Consider the following 18,396-nt stretch of genomic DNA (forward strand, 5'->3'; position numbering starts at 1 on the left):
TCACACACTGGACCAGGGGTACTGTTGCTTCTCCAGTTGTATACCTTAATGTCAGGGTTAGATTCTGTATCCCTGTTCCCAGAACTACAGTCTCAGCACCTGCTAGGAACTTGAAGGTAGTACAAGCGCAGACTCCATCCCTCTGGGTTGGAACATTTTTTTGTTTGTTTGTTTTTGTTTTTCCAAACAATGTAGCCCTGGCTGTCCTGGTACCCAAGTCTCTGTAGACCAGGCTAGCCTCCAACTCAGAGATGCGCCTGCTTCTGCCTCCCAAGTGCTGGAATTAAAGGTGTGTGCTAACACTGCCTGGCAGAATTTACATTTAAAAAATTATTATTTTTGGTTTTTTGAGGTGGGGTTTCATATGACCCAAGTTGGCCTTGAACTCCTGATCTTCCCATCACCATTCTCAAGTACCACCATGCAGAGCAACTTTTTTTAATGCCAGCATATAGCACTTTCACTGCAATATTGAAACTTGAAACGCATATGTTGTAGGGGGTAGGGACAAAAGCATACTTTATCCCACAGATCACTGCACAGGACAGCAGGAGGTGAGAAGAGACTGAAGAAAAGCTAGGAAGTGAACAGCAGGGAGCCAGGCTTCACAACCCAAGAGATGCTGTATCTGTGGTGATCAGCATCATTTTCTCAGAGAACACTTAAGGCTTTGTCACGATGGCTGGGTGTGCATTGGGTAGAACGCCTGTAAACAATCCCTAAACAACACCTTCAGTTTAAAATTTTCATTAAAGTTCTGAAAGTTTAGGAAGTAGAGCTTGGACAGTTACAAGATTACAAAACTTGTGAAAAATCCACTAGAAAAAGAAAAGGATTGTTTTCTTTTTTTGGTTTTTCAGAACAGGGTTTCACTGTGGAATAGCTTTGGCTGTCCTGGACTTCACGCTATAGACAGGCTGTCCTGGAACTCACAGAGATCCTCCTGCCTGTGCCTCCAGAGTGCTGGGATTAAAGGCATGCCCCACCCCTGCCTGGCCCAGGTCACAAAGAAGGCTTCAGAGATCCCTGCTCACCGAGGGACAGATACTGTAGTGTCCAACACAGGAAGGAACCTGTTCTAAAAGGCAGATAGTTTCTGAAGATGGGAGGGGCTATCAGAGGCAAAGGCTTCCTTCCTTCCCACTTGAACTTGGGTAGGACTTTATATTTAACAGAAGGACCTCCCTCACATTGGAGAAAAATCAATAGCACCTCAGTCCATCATATCTTTGCATTACAGCAGCAAGACTGTCTTAATGTATAATAATTTAATTCAAAAATTAAAATTCCTGCATCCCCACCTGAACAGCAATTCTTATTCCAGAGTTAACACATCACTTATGATATTAGTACTAGACAATATCCTTCCTTGGAGTCCTATATCTAAAAGACAGAAACTGAATCTTCATTCAAAACAAAATGAGTAAATTGGGTTTTATGGCATATAGTTTTATTCAACACGAGAACAGGAAGAGGACATGGAGGTGTCTGAATCAAAACTGAGTGGTGGAACACAGGTAGGTGTCTATCCAAAGACTGAAGCTGGGCATTGGGGAAATCTCATGGGTCCATGTGTACACAGAACATACTTGTTTTTGTTTTTGGAGACAGGGTTTCTGTGTAGCCCTGGCTTTCTTGGAACTCTGTAGACTAGGCTGGCATTGAATTCAGAGGTCCACCTGCCGCTGCCTCCCGAGTGCTGGGACTACAGGTGTGTGCTACCATGTTCGGCACATTCAACATCTTAACATCATTATGTGACCCTCAGTAGGCACTGTTTTTTGTTTAGTTTTAGTTTTTTAACATTTGTACGTGTATGGGTGCATGCATGCCATGGTGTATGTGTGGAGGTCAGAGGACAACATGTAGGAGTTGGGTCCCTCCTACCCCAAGGGTCAAATTTGGATTCAGGTTGTCAGTTGGTGTTGGCCATTTTTTTTTTTTTTAATAGCGCACTCTAACCCAGCTGTTCTGGAACTTGTGATGTAGCCTAGGCTCCAATACACAGCAATCCCCCCACCTCCAGTCTCCTAAATGTTGGTATTTCAGGTGTGAGCCAGCATGCCAGGCTCTGTAGGCACTGTTTTAAATAACACAAATTACTTGCCTGTTTCAACTGTCACACATTGAAAGGCTGCTCTGGGAGGTGTGGAGAAGAAGGTGGGAAGCGGACTGGTTAAGTTGGATGTCACACACAGGGCAACAACATCACATACCCAACTAAGCTGGCATGGCTTCTCTCTCCTTCCTGTTCACACAGTTTAGGTTCTAAGGGTCGCTAACTTGACTCTCTAGTCAGCCAGGCTACTCTCATCACCACATGGTGTTCTGGAGCTGTTGGACATGGGCTTTCTTCAGGGTCTTGCCGTGGCATTCCCAGCTGCTAATCAAAAGCAAACTCTTTAGTGTTGAAGGCTTCTGCAGCCTACCTTACCAAGTCTCTTCAGTGGTATTGCAGTCACATTATTCTTCCTGTCATGAGGAAGCCTCTTTTGGTTTTTTTTGTGTTTTGTTTTTGTTGTTTTTTGGTATTTTGGTGTCCAAGCTCCTTTTTGAAAGAGCTGTCTTGATCTCCTCTACACTTACTGTATGTGTGAGGATGTTGGGGAATATTCCTTTACACTGTGAAAACATGTCACTGGGGTTGGTTTGATTAAAAAGTTAAACAGCCAAGCCGGGCGGTGGTGGCGCACGCCTTTAATCCCAGCACTCGGGAGGCAGAGGCAGGCGGATCTCTGTGAGTTCGAGGCCAGCCTGGTCTCCAAAGTGAGTTCCAGGAAAGGCGCAAAACTACAAAGAAACCCTGTCTCGGAAAAAAAAAAAAAAAAAAAAAAAAAAGTTAAACAGCCAATAGCCAGGTAGGATTTGGAGGGGGGGGCAGAGAAAACACTGGGAAGAAGGTGGAGTCGCCAGCCAGACGCAGAGGAAACAACATGGGCATTACAAAGTAAAAGTAACTGAGCCACATAAAAGGACGTAGAGTAAAAGAAATGGGTTAATTTAAGTTATAAGAACTGGTTAGAAACAAGCCTAAGCTATTAGCTGAGCTTTTATAATGTGTCTGTGTCATGATTTGGGAGCAGATTGGTGGGACAGAAAAATCTGCCTACATGAGGACACATAGCCATGGCACACAGTGGAGATCAGAAGACAACCTAGAGTTCTCTCCTTCCACCGTGTGGGAATGTTGATCAGACTCCAGGTGGCAGGCTCAGCAGCAGACACCTTCTTTACTCAGCCATCATTTTCTCATCCATTTCTTTAGAGAGCAAATAAATGATGGGTACTTGTTATGTAGGCAGTTTTAACATTTGGGATACATCAGTGAACAGACACATGGGCCGTAGTTTGTTTTCTATTAAATCTAGTTTCTTATACTGGGTCTTTATACGGACTTCCCTAGACTAACACAGTATTATAGTGTGCACTCCCAGATTGTAGTTCAGTGACCCTGAAGCACAGCCCTAGAGACAAAGCAGGTAACGGCTCTGCCTGCCTGTGACCTTGAAGTACATGCCTCTGGGTCGTGGCCTTTTGGCTACCCTTAAGACCTGAAATGCACTGTGCAGATCTCTTCTCTCCCTCAAGGGTTTGGATGAGGGACTGACTGACAGCCCAAACCAGGTGAGACTGTGCCCAGCATTCCAGAACCTGCGACAATTCTGTTCTATACAGTGAGTTTTCTCCCCTGTAAATTCCTTTGCCCTTTAAGCAGAATTCATGGATTTCTCGAGTTACCAAATGACTGTTAGCTTTCATGTGCAAAAAGAAAGTTTTTTGAGACAGGGTTTCACTGTGTAATCCAAGCAGACCTAGATCTTTCCCTGTCCCAGATTCCCAAGTGCTGAGATTACAGGAAAGTGCCACACACGCAGATGAATATGAAATTGTTTTTTGTTTGCTTGTTTTGGTTTCTCAAGACGGGGTTTCCCTGTAGCCCTGGCTATCCTGGAACTCTCTGTAGACCAGGCTGCCCTCAAACTCAGAAATCTGCCTGCCTCTGCCTCCCAAGTACTGGGATTAAAGGTGTACAGCAACATGCCCAGCATGCAACTATTTTTTTTTAAGTTTTACTTACTGTGTGTGTGTGTGTATGTGTGTGTAGGTCAGCTCTCCCCTTCTACTTTTATGTGAGCCCTGGAGGTTGAACTCAGATCATTAGGTTTGCATCATCTCGGGCAGCAAAGGCCTTTACATAGTGAGCCTTCTTGCCAGCCTCAGAACTAATTCTCTTTTAGAATTATTATTTTTTAAATAATTTATTTAAATTCATTTTATGTACATTAGTGTGGAGGTGTCAGGTCCCCTGGAACTAGAGTTACAGACAGTTGTGAGCTGCCATGTGGGTGCTGGGAATTGAACCCCCGGTCCTCTGGACGAGCAGCCAGTGCTCTTAACCACTGAGCCATCTCTCCAGCCCTAGAATTATTTTTAAAATATTTTAAACACCAAAACAAACTCAAAAATATAAAAACCCACTTGCCAACCAGAAGTTTATTGGCTTATTGGATAAAGACCATAGCATGAGTGGAAAATGCAGGAAATGAGAAAAGCAGGTTTTACTTTCGATTCCAAGGTTAATTCTGGCTTTCCTGAGTAAGGCTTTCTGGTTTCAGAAGGCAATTGGTCTTAAGTGGAATAGTTTATTCAGGATAATTCAGAACACGAACTGGTTAGAGAGCCTTACAAATGAACACGGTAGCTGCGGTCCTGCACTGTATCATTTGAATGGTACAGGATGATCCGCCTGGAACCAAGGCTTTCAAGATGCTCTGCTGATGTCACATGCCAGTCCAGACTGGGTGTGGCAGAGAGGGCTGGAAGAGAGGGATCTGCTCAGGATGCAGATGAGACTCATCAATCCCCGAGGCTAAGAGCCTCGAAGGTGGGTGCCTGAGAGGAGGATACCCCAGAAACACCTCCCTCGAGTTCTGGCGCAAGCCAGGCAAGCGCTCTACCACTGAGGTACCCCCCGAGTCCTGGGCTTGCATTTTGTTTTAAATGCACTTTCCCCCTTAGGGCTTCCCATTTGTTCTGAAAAAGCAAAGAGAGGGTCTAGAAACCTTTATGTTTCCCCCTAGGTTACCTTCTCTTGGTTACAGGCCCTAGAAATTGGAATCTGAAAACCCTTGGGATGAGGGTAGTCTGGAAACTTCCTGAGCGTTTCCCTCACCGGCTTCGTTCCCTGAATTCACCCGCGCGTGGGTTTGCTTGAGGCCAGCTGCCGGGCGAGCAGGGCACCAGTGGCAGCAGGGTGGGCATCGCAGGCTAGCGGCCGCGGGGTGGAGCGCGCTCAGGGCCCGCCCCGAGCGCCCCCGGGGTGCGGTCCTTCGGACTGCAGGGGGCGCTGTGCGCGCCGGGCCGCGGCCTTCCCGGCGGCTCTGTTAAAGGGCCCGCGGGGCACGTGGCACGGGACAGTGCGGAGTTTGCGGCCGCCGGGCAGCAGTTCCGACGCTGGGCGCCTCCTGCTCGTCACCGACGCGCAGCCTGTCGGCGGAGAACCACAGCCCGCGCCTGGCCCGACCTGTCGGCGGAGGATCGCACCCCAGCGACGGCACGGTAGCCATGGCCGAAGCGGCGCTCGCCCGGGTAAGCGCCCCGGCCCGTGGCCGCCGCCTGCGAGGGTCTGGGGCACACCGGTCCCGGAGCGCCACCTCCCTACCCTGGCCCCCACCCAGCCCGCCGGGGTCATGGAGCCACCGGCCTGGAGGCCGCAGAGGCCACTGGCCTGCACCCAGCGGCGGGAGGCCCAAACACCAGGCCCGGTGGGCTGGGCCCCAAGACCGGTGACCTGCTCCCCCAACCTACCCCCGTGTCCCCGCTGGGCCGGGCGCTCGGATTCCTCCGAAGGGCCTCGAAGGTCCCCGCAGATAACACAGCTGAGAGCCCCTGTCCATTGTTTCCTCTGAGGCCTTCGGCCGAGCAGTCAGAGAAGGCCCAGGGGCTGAAAATGCCGAGGGGCAGGTAGATGTTGAGTTTAGGCCTCAGGCCAACACCTTGGAATGTGACCACCATTAAAATACCTAGCAACTCTTCTTTTAAGTAGGAAACAATTTGAACCCTGTTTGCAACAGGTTTCCGAATTTTGTGGCCTTTTTCGTTTGTTTCTTTAAAGATTACTTCAGTGGTTCTCAACTTGTGGGTCACGTATCAAATATTTACACTTCATGGCAGTAACAAAATTACAGTTACAAAGTAGCAACGAAATAATTTTTATGGTTGCGGGTCACCACAGCATAGGAACTGTATTAAAGGGTCGAAGCATTAGGAAGGTTGAGAGACCACTGCAAATTTAGCAGTTTTAAAAGGGTAGCTTGGTCATGTTCAGTATGGCCAATTCAGAGGACATGCTAAAAGAACTTTTGCCTGTAAAAATCACCCGGTAAGTGGTATCTGTTATTACCAATATGTCTTAGACAAGTTTCTGAAACCTTAGTTTTCTGGAAAGTTTTTGAAGGGAACCTCTCCTTCCCTTCAGTTTTCTGTGTGTCCTTCTGGGTTCGAGGAAGAGAAAATGGGCTTTATGGGAGTGGGGCTGGAAGGCCTTTCTGTACCTGCCCAGATGACGTCTGCCTGATCATTCCACCTGCTCCTATCCCTCAGCTGTCTTGTAGCACCTCATATCCCAAAAAACTTACCAACAGGATAGATCTCAACACTACCTACCACATTATTGTAATAACTACTGCTCTCCCCCAGTGCACAAGGGATGCTCAAGTCCTTTACATAAAACCCACTCATATATTCCAAAATACCGTAAATCATCTCTAGATTTCCAATGCAATGGAAAGGCTAAAAGTTGCATAGTGGAGGAAATAATGATAAGAAAAGTGTGTACATGTTCAGAACAGATACAATTTTTTTTTTCTTTCTAAATATTTTTATCTCAGGTTGGGTGAATCTTTAAATGTAGACCTGCAGGTACATGGGAAGAAATGCTTTTTTTTTTTTTTTTTTTTAATAAAGACAGTGTTATACTATGCAGTCCTGGCTGGTCTGGAACTTGCCATGTAGACCAACCATACCAGGCTGGCCTTAAGCTCACAGAGATCCACCTGCCTGTGGCTCCCAAGGGCTGGGATTAAAGACATGTGCCACTATACCTGGCTGGTCTCAACTCTTTAGTCTAGGCTAGCCTGGAACTGTCCTGTTCAGGCTGCCGTTGAACTTGAGGCGGTCTCCTTGCCTCAGTTTGTAAATGCTGGGATTATAGATATGTGCTACCATGCCTAGTTTACAATGTGGCTATTTTGATTATGTGATTCTCTTGTCCCTTGAGCAGATTTCTCAGAGGGACAAGCAGATGTGTAATAAGAGGCCTCCCGCCCCTTCTTCTTCACCCCAGCCAGATGCAGAGAAGAGCTCGTACCTCTACTCCACAGAGATCACACTGTGGACTGTGGTGGCAGCCATTCAGGCCTTGGAGAAGAAAGTGGATTCTTGCCTGGCCCGTTTGCTGACTCTGGAAGGACGCTTAGGGACAGCCGAGAAGAAGCTGGCTGACTGTGAGAAGACAGCTGTGGAGTTCAGCAACCAGCTGGAGGGCAAGTGGGCCGTGCTGGGGACCCTGCCGCAGGAGTACGGGCTGCTGCAGCGGCGGCTGGAGAACCTGGAGAACCTGCTGCACAACCGGAACTTCTTGGTCTTGCGGCTTCCCCCTGGCAGCAAGGGCGAGGTCCCCAAGGTAGCCTTTGGACAGCCTGAGGTGGGGAGCCTGAGGACCCATGCCTGTAAATGTGTGGGTGAGCGAGTGTGACACTGTGGTTTCAGGTGCCTATGACCTTTGATGACGTGGCTGTGTATTTCTCTGAACTGGAGTGGGCCATGCTGGAGGACTGGCAGAAGGAACTCTACAAGCACGTGATGAGAAACAACTACGAGTCGCTGGTCTCCCTGGGTAAGGCTGCAGAGGATCCCTGGGCTTCTGTCTGAGGGTAGCTTCCTGCAGTCTTTGCCTTTGCCATAGGCAGTCGGCCCCAGACCTTTCTCCATGCCCCCCCATTCTGTATGCAGATTATGCCATCTCCAAACCAGACATCCTCATCCGGATAGAGAGGGGAGAAGAGCCCTGTCCTGCAGACCCTTGCGGTCAGACGGGGAGTGAGGAGGAGGCAGCATGCCCCAGGAAACCGAACGCTGGTAAGTATTGGCACACGTTGGGAGCTGCTGGGGCACAGTGAGCTACACATTCCCTTCCTGGATATACTGGACCGTCTTGGAGCTGGAAAGGGAGCACAGGCCCTTCACCCAGAATGCCCTGCTCTTGTCCAAGGCTGCTCTGAGCAGGAGTAAGCAGAAGACTTCTTAGAGCTCTAAGGATTCTGCCTCTGTATAGGAGGCACCAGCACAAAAGGGATGGCAAATACAGATGAAGGATAGAATAGGCATCTCCTAAGTGGGCTGATGGTCAGTCATGGTAAAGCATGGTGGCACCACCACCGCACTGTGCCAGCCTCAGTGGTGCCCACATCCACCTGGCGTCACTGTTGCTCAGTTCGGCCGTTATCAGGAGACCACTGCTGCTGTTGGACTTCTTTCTGTGATGGCCCTTTGGGGACAAGGCTGGGGTTGTTCCTCCATAGCCAGTGTGCTACAAGCCGCAAAAAATGTATAAAGTAGGATTTCAGCTGATTATGACAAAGCTAATACCTGGAAGAAGCCAAAGACCTTCCAGAGGTGGAGCTGAGGCTCGAGGAGCCTTGGTGATATTTGGCTTTTGATTATCAGCTGTTTCCTTCTATGAGTTTCTTGTGCTGTTGTGGCTTTTCCATCATTTACTGGGCACCATTTCCCCTCCACTAAAGGAATGTTTAGATACCCTGCGCTGACAGCTGTGCACAGCCAGAACCCCAGTTCAAGCCTCCCTGTAATTATTGTCATTGGCAGCATCCCGCCAGCTCCATCCCTGGAGGGATGAAGGTACTTTATCAGAGATACCTCTCTACTCTCTAAGAACAGACTTAAGCATCCAAGGCCAAATGAAACAACACCTGTCTCTTAGGTCAGAAGGATAGCTTTATTTCTTGTGCAATTTAGGGTGAGACCCTCCTTCCTTACAGCCTTACTGATAGACTCCTAATTTCTTACCTAGCTACTTCTAGGAATGTAGGCTGAATACATAAATTCCCTTTTTGATATACTAACTCATCATTAGCTCTCTGTTGGCCTCCTCCTTTACCACTCCCCTTTTGGGTTGTAAAAGAAAGCCTGGTGGTCACTGCCTGAGGAAAGTTCTTACCTGCCTTTATGACCCCATAAGAATTCAAGCCTGGTGACCTTGCTCTGTGAGAGGATTGCTATTGCTTGGCTTTATAACTGGATTTCTGAGAGACTTAGGGAGAACTGAGAGGTAGAAGGGGAGAGAGGAGGGTTTTTGAAGAGAGAACTTGAAGACGAGATAGAGAAGAGACAAGAGAACAGAAGAACTAGATGGGTAAGAACTGGAGAGGAACGGACTAGATGGGAAGAACTAGACTGAAGGACTAGAAGAGAGTACCAGAGGAACAAGATGGAAGATGAGGAAGAGCTAGATGGGGAAGAACAAGTTGAGGAAGAACAAGATGGGAGAGGAGCTGATATGGGAAAGAACTGGATAGATGAGAACCTAGATGGGGCAGAACTAAGATGAAGGAATTAAGATAGAACTTAGAGGGGACAACAGACAAGTGTAGAGAGAAATCAGACAAAGGAACAAAAATAAGAGCAGAATAGAAGCTGTGCAGAGAGAGAACTGACAGAAGAATAAAGTGTGTGGACTAAGGAGTTTTGTGTATATAGACTCATTTCTTTTCATCAAGATTAAATTATCAGCTGGTTGTAGATTCTTCCTAGACCCTGGGAGGGGACTATCGAGGGGCTGGACCCCCTTAGCCCCCGATACCAAAGGGAAGTGTTACTCACTCCTGAGAGCTGGAGAGGCTCAGTGGTTAGGAGCACTCACTACTCTTGCAGAGGACCTGGGTTCAGTTCCTAGCAACCACATGGCAGCTTATAGTTGTCTATAACTCCAGTTTTAGGAAATCTGGTGCTCTCTTCTGGGCAGGAGGCATGCATATAGTATACATACATATGAAGGCAAAACACTTATACACAGGCACAAAATGTTTATTTACTTGTTTTTGTTTTTTAAGTCAGGGTCTTGCTACTATGTAGTCCTGGCTGTCCTGGAACTCATTATGTAGACCAGGCTAGCCTTGAACTCACAGAGATCTGCCTGTCTCTACCTTACCTGCTGAACCATCTCACTGGCCCTTATAGACATTTTGAGTTGTTTTTTGAAGCAGGGTCTCATTTTGTATCCCAGGCTTGCTTGGAACTCATTTTGTAGCCACGTTGGTGGTCCTCCTGCCTCAGCTTTCCAAGAGCTGGCGTTACAGGCATGTGACACCACACTGGCTTCTTGTTGCTGTTGTTTGCTTAAAAAACAAACAAACAAACAAACAAAAACCATTGTATTTATTCATTTATGTGTGTGTGTACGTATGTAGGTCAGGAAAATACTTGGAGGCAGTTCTCTCCTGACGCATGTGAGTTCAAGGGACAGAACCCAGGTTGTCAGGTTTGGCAGCAAAGGCACATCCCTCCTGAGCCATCTTGCTGGCCTTGTTTGCTTAAGACAGGGTCTCACATCATAGCCCAGGCTGGCCTGTCACTTAATATGTAGCCCAGGCTGGCCTTTAACTCATAGCCATCCTCCTGCCTCAGCCTCCTGAGTGCTGGGATTGTAGGTATGAGCACCACACCTAGCTAAAGCAGCTGTGTTTGGGTTTATTATGGAGGTAACAATTTTGGGACCTACTGAGTGTTGTGTGTACACTGTCTGCGAACAGTGTGGCCCCCCAGTGTCCAGCACTGCGCCTTGTATGTGAAAGAGTCAGTAGCAGCATGTCAGATCCCCTTCTCATAGCACTACAACTGGTGTTAGTGGTTCCTGTGGAAGAGAAATGCCAGCCGAGGCAGGGGAGAGGCCTGTTTACGTTGCTTTTGAGTGTCTCACATGTCCTGTTCCCTGAACCCCGTGTTTATGAAAAACCACACTGGTAAGTTCAAACACATGTAGAGATAGAGCCTCCCCTTTCTGTGATTGTGGATTTCTCATCCAAATGCTGTTCATCCCAGCTGTCCTCAGCACACGTGGGTCCATGGTGGGAACCTTTGGCTGATTTCATCAGCAGACCATCAGCTCTCTAAACCATCAACCTTTTGTTCATAGTCTGTTTCTTAATCGTTTGGGTTTTTGTTGTGGTTTTTTAGTCCTGAAAGACAGGAGAGAGGAAGTATGAAGGAAGTATCTCACTCGGTAGAGTGTTTTACCTAGCATACATGAGGCCCCGGTTTGATCCCTAGCACCAGAAAAACTGGGTATGGTGGTGCATGCCTCTAATCCCACCACTATGCATATAGATGCTGGAGGGTCAGAAGTTTAATGTCATCCTCAGCCACATAGGGAGTTCAAGGCCACCCTGGAATACGTGTGAGACCCCATCTCAAAAAACCACCACAGAAGGGCAGTTGAGATAGCTCAACAGTGGTGAGAGGTCCTCACCACAGTGGTGAGGTATTCACCGTGTATGAACCTGATGATATAAGTTTTATCCCCAGAACCCACAGAGGAAGAAAACCAACTTCTGAAGGTTGCTTTCTGACCTACATACCCCATCTGTCTGTCTGTCTGTCTGTCTGTCTCTGTTTCTCTCTCTTTCATATATACCTCTCTCTAGTACTTTTTTTAAAAGAAGGAAATAAGGCTGGGCATGGTGTGACCCAGCAGTCAGGAGGCAGAGGGAGATAGAGCTCTATGCGTTCAAAGCCAGACCAGTCTACATGTTGAGTTCCAGGCCAGCCAGAGCTATACAGTGAGACCCTGTCTTCAAAACAAAACAAAAGAAAACAAAAGCAAAAGGAAAGAAAACCAAAATGCCCTCCCCCCAGCCCTGTTTTGTGTGGGAGAGGCTGTTTAATCACATTTGGGGGGCCTCCATTCAAAAACCACAGCCACAACCAGGTTATAGGAGCTATTCTGGGAGGCAGGCCACAGCAACACCATGCATAGATCCGAGGATAGGAAGAGGGTAGGTGTGGAAGTGGAGTTGTCTGAAAAGAGTATTTGGGGGCCGGAGGGATGGCTCAGCGGTTAAGAGCACAGGCTGCTCTTCCCGAGGACCTGGTTCAGTTCTCAGCACTGACATGGCAGCTCACAACCGTCTGTAACTCCAGTTCCAGGGCACCTGGCATCCTGACACAGACATATATGCAGGCAAACATCAACGCACTAAATAAACAAACAAATGAATCTTTTTAAAAAGAGTATTGAAGAAAATCAGAGCTCCAAAGATGACATCTTCAGTGTGTCTTTTCTGCTCTGCCGAGGGGCTCCCTGGCATTACAGAAGATAGTTTGAAGCAGGAAGGCAGCAGCCACCCTGATGTCTGGTGGACATCCTTTTTCCTCCTTTCCTTTAATAGCCAGGTTCTTTTTTTTTTATGTTTATGTATATTTATTTTACTTTTGTGTATAGATGTTTTGCCTGCCTGTATGTATGCACACCCTGTACATGCTGTCCCACAGTCCAGAAGAGGACATTTGACCCAGGGTACTGAAGTTACAGCCTGTTGTCAGCCACCATGCGAGTGAACAGCCAGGCTCTTGATCCAGCTGTCATGTCCTGTCTCACACTCTCAGTTGAATTACATGTTGTGCAGAGTCCTTGTGGACAAAGAGGCTTTAGACACAGCTTATCATGGTGGCACACACCTTTAATCCCAGCAGAGAGAGGCAGAAGCAGTTCGAGGTCAGCCTGGTCTACATAGTTAGTCCCAGGACAGCCAGGGCTATGTAGAAAAGCCCTTTCTCAAAAACAGCAACAAAAAAGAGGCATTACGTAAGAATCAAGCTTTGGGGGTAATGAGCATGGCCACTGTATCTTCACATCCTGTCTTCGGTTTGAAAGCCCAGGATCCCAAGACTCTACATTTATGTGGCCCCAGAGTCACTGGCCACCTGCCTAGGAGACCTTGGTATTGTTCTCAGTGATGTTGGTTTGTGTTTCTAGGAATCCCTCTGAGTCCAGAGCATGCCCCAAGTCCAGCCAGCCCTGCCCAGGAGAAGCCAAAAGAAAGGCAAGCACCTGAGCAGCAGCAGCGGCAGCAAGAGGAAGCGAGAGCTACTCCACCTGAGCCAGACACTGGTGAGTGAGGACAGCTGGGCAGCACCACTGGTGTCCGCAGCACAGGAAACAAGCCAAATATTGAACTGTGTTGCGTAGGCTCTTGGGAGCTGGGCCTTTAAGATGGGCCTTGGAGAGGCAGGTTTAGTCTCTTCAGTACCCAGGTGTCTGAATAGCACCTGGACATACCTGTCTGGCTGGAGTAATGGGAGGAGTGTGGATGGGGCCTGCTGGAGCTTTTACAGTGGTCATGTCAACATGGCGGTCTGTGTCCACACACCTCCAGTGTGGTGCTGGGTTGGCATGCTGCAGTTTCTCAGTCTTCTGAAAACCTGTTGAGAACTCTGACTTCCCACTCGTTCAGGACTCTGTGTCTGCTTCTGTCTATAGGCAGTTCCTGCTGGTCCTTTTCTGAGACTGACTCAGGGCACTGAGCCTCGTGCACTCAGCTCCGCCTCCTTCTCTTCCCCTGTTCTTTCTGGACGCTGGCCTCACTCCCAGTGCTGTCGCCTTCCTTCTAGTGGTTTCTCTGCATTTCCCCATCGCACGTGACTCTCCCTACCCTGTGTTCCTCCCAGCCAGTCTGTAAGCCCACACTGTATGCATGGAATTTGTGAGGTGGGACCTTGGGTAGGAGGTAGTGTCCCTGCTCTTCGCAGACCTGGACTCTGTCCTGGGGCCTTCCAAACCTTCTGTGATTGAGGCTGATGAAGGTGACCTGGGGAGGCACAGGTTGTGAGCCTGGGCCTACAAGGGATTGGGGATGTGGCCTTCATAGCTCTGTTCCTACCTCAGAAGCCCTCCAGATGGAAGCCTGAAGATCTCCTCTTCCTGGCAGGCCCTTAAGCATGTCCAGGGCCTGCTGGGGAAATGGTCATATCTCCTGTGATACTTGTGTCGGGAATGGCCCTCATCCGATTCCCCCTCTTGCAGGAATTCCAGCAAACACCAGCACTTTATCGATTAAACAGGAGGGAGAATTTACAGAGGGAGAATTGCCACCCTCCCCTCCTGCAGATAGCCTTCCTTCTGAGGGGCCAGGTGAGTGAAAGAAGAAGACACTTGGGGCCGTGGCAGAGCCTCACAGAAGCTCAGAGGGCCACTGGGGAGTAGCACTCGGCCTGTGGTTAGCTGGCCTTAATGGAAAGGCTGCTTGAGGACATGCTGCATGCCTCAGGCTATGGTCTGCTAGGGATAGAAAGGCTGCTCCTGTGGTCTGCTCCAGTCCCACAGCAGCCTGTGAGGTGGCCCACCTGCATTCATAGCCTGTGGCGTCTCGCACTTTGCGTGTTGACCAATAGTTTAAGTGTAGGTTCTTCACCTGAAGTCCATGTTTTTCTGGTAGGGCTCAATGACAAGACCCTCTATTCTCTGCACCTGGGGACAACTGTCCTCCCTTCAGCCTGTGCTTTCATGGCTCTGTCCCTGCAGCTGTGCCATCTCAGCTCCGCCCTTGCATCACCCCTCCCCTAGGCCACAGAGGCTTTTTTTTTTTTTTTTTTTGAGATGGGGTGTATATAGCTTGCTGACTTAAAATCACTGTGTAGCAAGTCTTGTCTTAAATTTGTGAATTTGTGGCAGTTCTCCCATCTCAGCCTCCTGCGTGCTGGGATTACAGCCACAGGTGACCCACAAGGCCTCCCAGTCATGGTCTGGACGCAGCCGGGGCCCATGGGCCCCTTGTCCTTCTCGGATTATAACTATTATCCTCACAGCACTTAGGGTCTCGGGAGCACCATTGCCATGGCTGGAGTGTCTCCCCACTACGGTCTCGCCCGTCTGTCCCCCAGAGTCCAATCCTTAACTCCACAGAGTCCCTAGTCCTCTTGGGCTCTGCAACTTTCTCCCTTCTCTGCTGTTCTTAGCTCGTCTTCTAGGAAGGAGCATAAGGCAGCAAACCATGTGGAATAATCCACGAGGCAGTGCCTGCCCCATGGTGTCTGTGAGTAGGACCCTGATCTTCTCTGCTGGCACTCACAGAACTGGGAAGGGAGGAGAGGCCTGGGCCTGGCACAAAACCCGGATCAAATGGCGAGGGGGCTGTGGGTCCTCTTGGAACCAGTGATGATTCCTTTACCAGGTGGTGGTGCCGTGACCATCAAGACAGAAGCCCAGTCTGCGGATGAACCTGAGCAGCACCTTCTGGAGTCCCCGAGCCCGTCCATGTATAGAGTCCACAGAAGGCCCAGGAACAAGACTAGAGGCCCTAGACGGCATCATGCCCAGGAAGTGCCTAGGGGATGGAGTAGGGAACCCCGGGCTGCAGAGGCTACGAGAGAGCCACCCCGTATCCTTCCTCGACAACGGGAGCGGGCATTCCCATGTCCTGACTGTGGGCAGAGCTTCCGCTTGAAGGTCAATCTGACAATCCATCAGCGGACCCATGTTGAAGAGGAGGAACACAGGGAGGCTTGGAGTGACTTGCCTCTTGGGTCAAGCCACTCCACACTGGAGCCAGGGGAGGTGGTGGTACCCGGGCCTGTCATCGGCTGGCTGCCTGAGGAGCCCATGAGCCACCGTTCCCTGGCAAACAATGCTTTCATGGGACAGAGGTCAACAGCTAAGGTTTACCACTGCAGTGAATGTCTGCACTCCTTCCAACAACGGAAGACCTTGATACTGCACCAGCGTCAGCACACAGGCAGCAGGCAAAGCTGGCCTGCCTGTCCCTACTGTGGCAAGGCCTTCCGCCGGCCCTCGGACCTCTTTCGTCACCAGCGCATCCACACTGGTGAGCGCCCCTATCAGTGCCCCAAGTGTGGCCGGGCCTTCAACAGGAACCACCACCTTACTGTCCACATGCAGACCCACTCCTGAGGCCAGACTGTCCTGCATTTCCTCATGCCTTCTGGCCACCAGGAGAGCCCAGGCCTATGTGGTCCCAGGCCTGAAGAGGAACCTGACCAGAGGAGCCTGCCGTGGTACCCTCTGGCTCTCCTGGGTACCGTGCAGGATCCGTGCTCTCTCAGGGCCTTTCCTTGTGCCTGGCCTGACACTGGTCCCTCGCTCTGGAGCTTTGGAGAGTCTTGTTGGTTTTGTTTTCCATTCCACTTCCATGGGAAGAAGTCACCCTTTTGGTGACTGCGTAGGTGTGTGACTGGGTGCCTCTATCTCCTAACCCTCTCTTTAGGACATTCCTGACTGGTGAAAGATTCCTTAAGATTTAAGGTGGGGTCTTTGGCTGGTACTGTAGTCAGTAGGAACAAAGATTTTTGGCTCTTCCAGAATGGGACAAGAGAGGCCTCAGGGGGGAAAGGTTTGAATGGATAAAAATCTGCAGTCAGAGAAAAAAGCAGTTCACAGATGGCTAAGGGAAGGCACCGGCAATTTGCATTTTAAAAGAATTTTTATTATTATTTTGCTTTACTTTGTAACTTTGAGACTTTTCTAGGAGATCCCACGCTGCTGAGGGGCAAGAACTCTGCTACCTCCTCCATGTGGTGCTGACAGGGTGGGAGGACCTGCTTAGTTAGACCTGATTTGGTTGGGACGGCTTGGCTGCTGTTCTGAAAGCAGAGTGCCAGGTGGTTTTTTTTTTTTTTTTTTTTGTTTTTGTTTTTGTTTTTTCGAGACAGGGTTTCTCTGTGTAGCTTTGCGCCTTTCCTGGAACTCGCTTTGGAGACCAGGCTGGCCTCGAACTCACAGAGATCCACCTGGCTCTGCCTCCCAAGTGCTGGGAGTCTTCCCTGCCTTTCCCTCAGGAGGCCATCACGTCCGTTACTACTTTTACTACTGAGGGAAATGCAAACTGGGAATGGATCGCTTCCCTCTGGTCTGGGGTTGACAGTGTGGTTGACCCACCATGACAGAGCTGCAGAAATGCCTGTGGGGATTGTAGCACAAGCCCAGGCAGCCCCTGCCTGGGGGACTCTGGGAATCCTTCAGCTCTCTTGAGCCTCATGTTCCTCGTCTAACAATGAAAACACCCCAGGATGTCACCTTAGAGTTGTCTGTGCCAAAAGACACGCTAGACACGCTAGACAGGTGCGTCTGGTTGTCCTTCCTTTTAAGTCTGGGCCTTTTCTTGGTTGATCCTGTGCCCTTTTCCCCAGACTCCTTTGGGAAGGACCTTTCTATTTTGCCAAGTGGCAGTTCCTTCAGTTTCTGGAAAGTAAGACTTTCCAGCTGAGCTGGCACTTTAGGGGCCCTTCAGAAGCACATGCTGAAGACCAGGAGTTAGAGGTGACAGTGTCAGAGTCTTGAGGGTGGCTGGACCTCGGCCACACGATGCTGGATGCCGCCTAGACAGCCTGGTGGGTCCCAGCTCTCCTGGTAGTTGGCTCTCATTTGGCACTCAGACACCTGGGCATGTTCAGGAGGGCTCCCAGGTGCCCTCATCTGACTGTGCTGTTTCCCGATGTCCTTCAGACCCTTGCCTCTCAAAAGTCCTGAACAGATGAGGCAGAGGGTAGCACTGCCATCATTCCTGGGGCAGGGATGAGTAAGCAAGCCTATGACAGTTCAACCATGGTTCTGGATCCTACTTGCCTGCTCACCCAACTGCTGGCTAAGCCCCTGAAGCAAGACTACAGCAGTTGGTTAGTGCTCGGACAAGATATACACAGCCTGTCTCCAGCATAATCCTCAGCTGCAAGAGCTCACTGCTGCTGCTCTGGAGGTGCAGGGCTAAGGTTTCTAGGCCTTCTTCTAATGCTAAATGCTCCCTGGAAACACATTCTATATTTGAAGCACAAATTCAAATGCTAGGAGTGGGGAAATTGGTGCTTTGTAGCTCTGGGCTTGAGTGATTTTCCAGCCTCTGCCTTCAGAATGCTAGGATTTACTTGCCTGCGCCATCATGCCCATACTAGGCTTACTGCGTTTGTCCGGGAATTCAGTGGGACACGTTAAAGAATGTTTTGAGTTTAAAATGAAGGCTGCTTGCTGCAGGAGCCCAGCGATGGAGTCCAGATAGGATCCCAGACTCTTCTGGCTCCCTCATTTTTTAAAACAAAGAAATGGTTGGGCCGTATGACTCTAAGAACTGTGAAGGTGGAAATCTTAGCCTAATCGGTGTTCTATAAACACGTTGGAATAAGCAACTACGTGCTTGTGGCCTAGTTTGTACAGGGTAGTCTGAGCTGGTGACCTCAGTGGTTTGTTTGGCTCTACACAGGTGGAGTTCATAGGCGAAAGGAGCCAGACACCTGGCGCTCACACCTGCCGGGTGGAGACAACGCGCCAGCGCACGCTGTGGGGCTGATGCTCCAGCTCGCCAATGAGGCCCGGGC

The 18,396-nt window shown here is 49.5% G+C and overlaps 1 protein-coding gene across 5 annotated transcripts; it reads left to right on the top strand.

The window, feature by feature from the left end:
- Positions 1-4,517: 4,517 nt before the first annotated feature.
- Positions 4,518-18,395, top strand: Znf783 (zinc finger protein 783). 5 transcript variants are annotated; one of them, XM_052719685.1, is made up of 8 exons: positions 4,528-5,589; positions 7,346-7,684; positions 7,771-7,897; positions 8,014-8,139; positions 13,052-13,186; positions 14,099-14,206; positions 15,031-15,107; positions 15,246-15,386. In XM_052719685.1, the coding sequence occupies exons 1-8, from the start codon at positions 5,566-5,568 to the stop codon at positions 15,258-15,260; spliced, it is 951 nt and encodes a 316-aa protein (XP_052575645.1). In that variant the 5' UTR covers positions 4,528-5,565; the 3' UTR covers positions 15,261-15,386. The 5 variants fall into 5 exon arrangements, 4 of the variants coding, with proteins under 4 accessions (XP_052575644.1, XP_052575645.1, XP_052575643.1 ...); XR_008214269.1 differs by lacking the exon at positions 15,031-15,107 and adding an exon at positions 18,282-18,395 and having other exon boundaries at positions 4,539-5,589; positions 15,246-16,254; XM_052719684.1 differs by having other exon boundaries at positions 4,518-5,589; positions 15,031-15,363.
- Position 18,396: the final 1 nt, after the last annotated feature.

The sequence above is a fragment of the Peromyscus californicus genome, unplaced genomic scaffold, assembly GCF_007827085.1.
Source record: "Peromyscus californicus insignis strain IS unplaced genomic scaffold, ASM782708v3 Scaffold_6__1_contigs__length_162567912, whole genome shotgun sequence".
Lineage (NCBI taxonomy): Eukaryota > Metazoa > Chordata > Mammalia > Rodentia > Cricetidae > Peromyscus > Peromyscus californicus.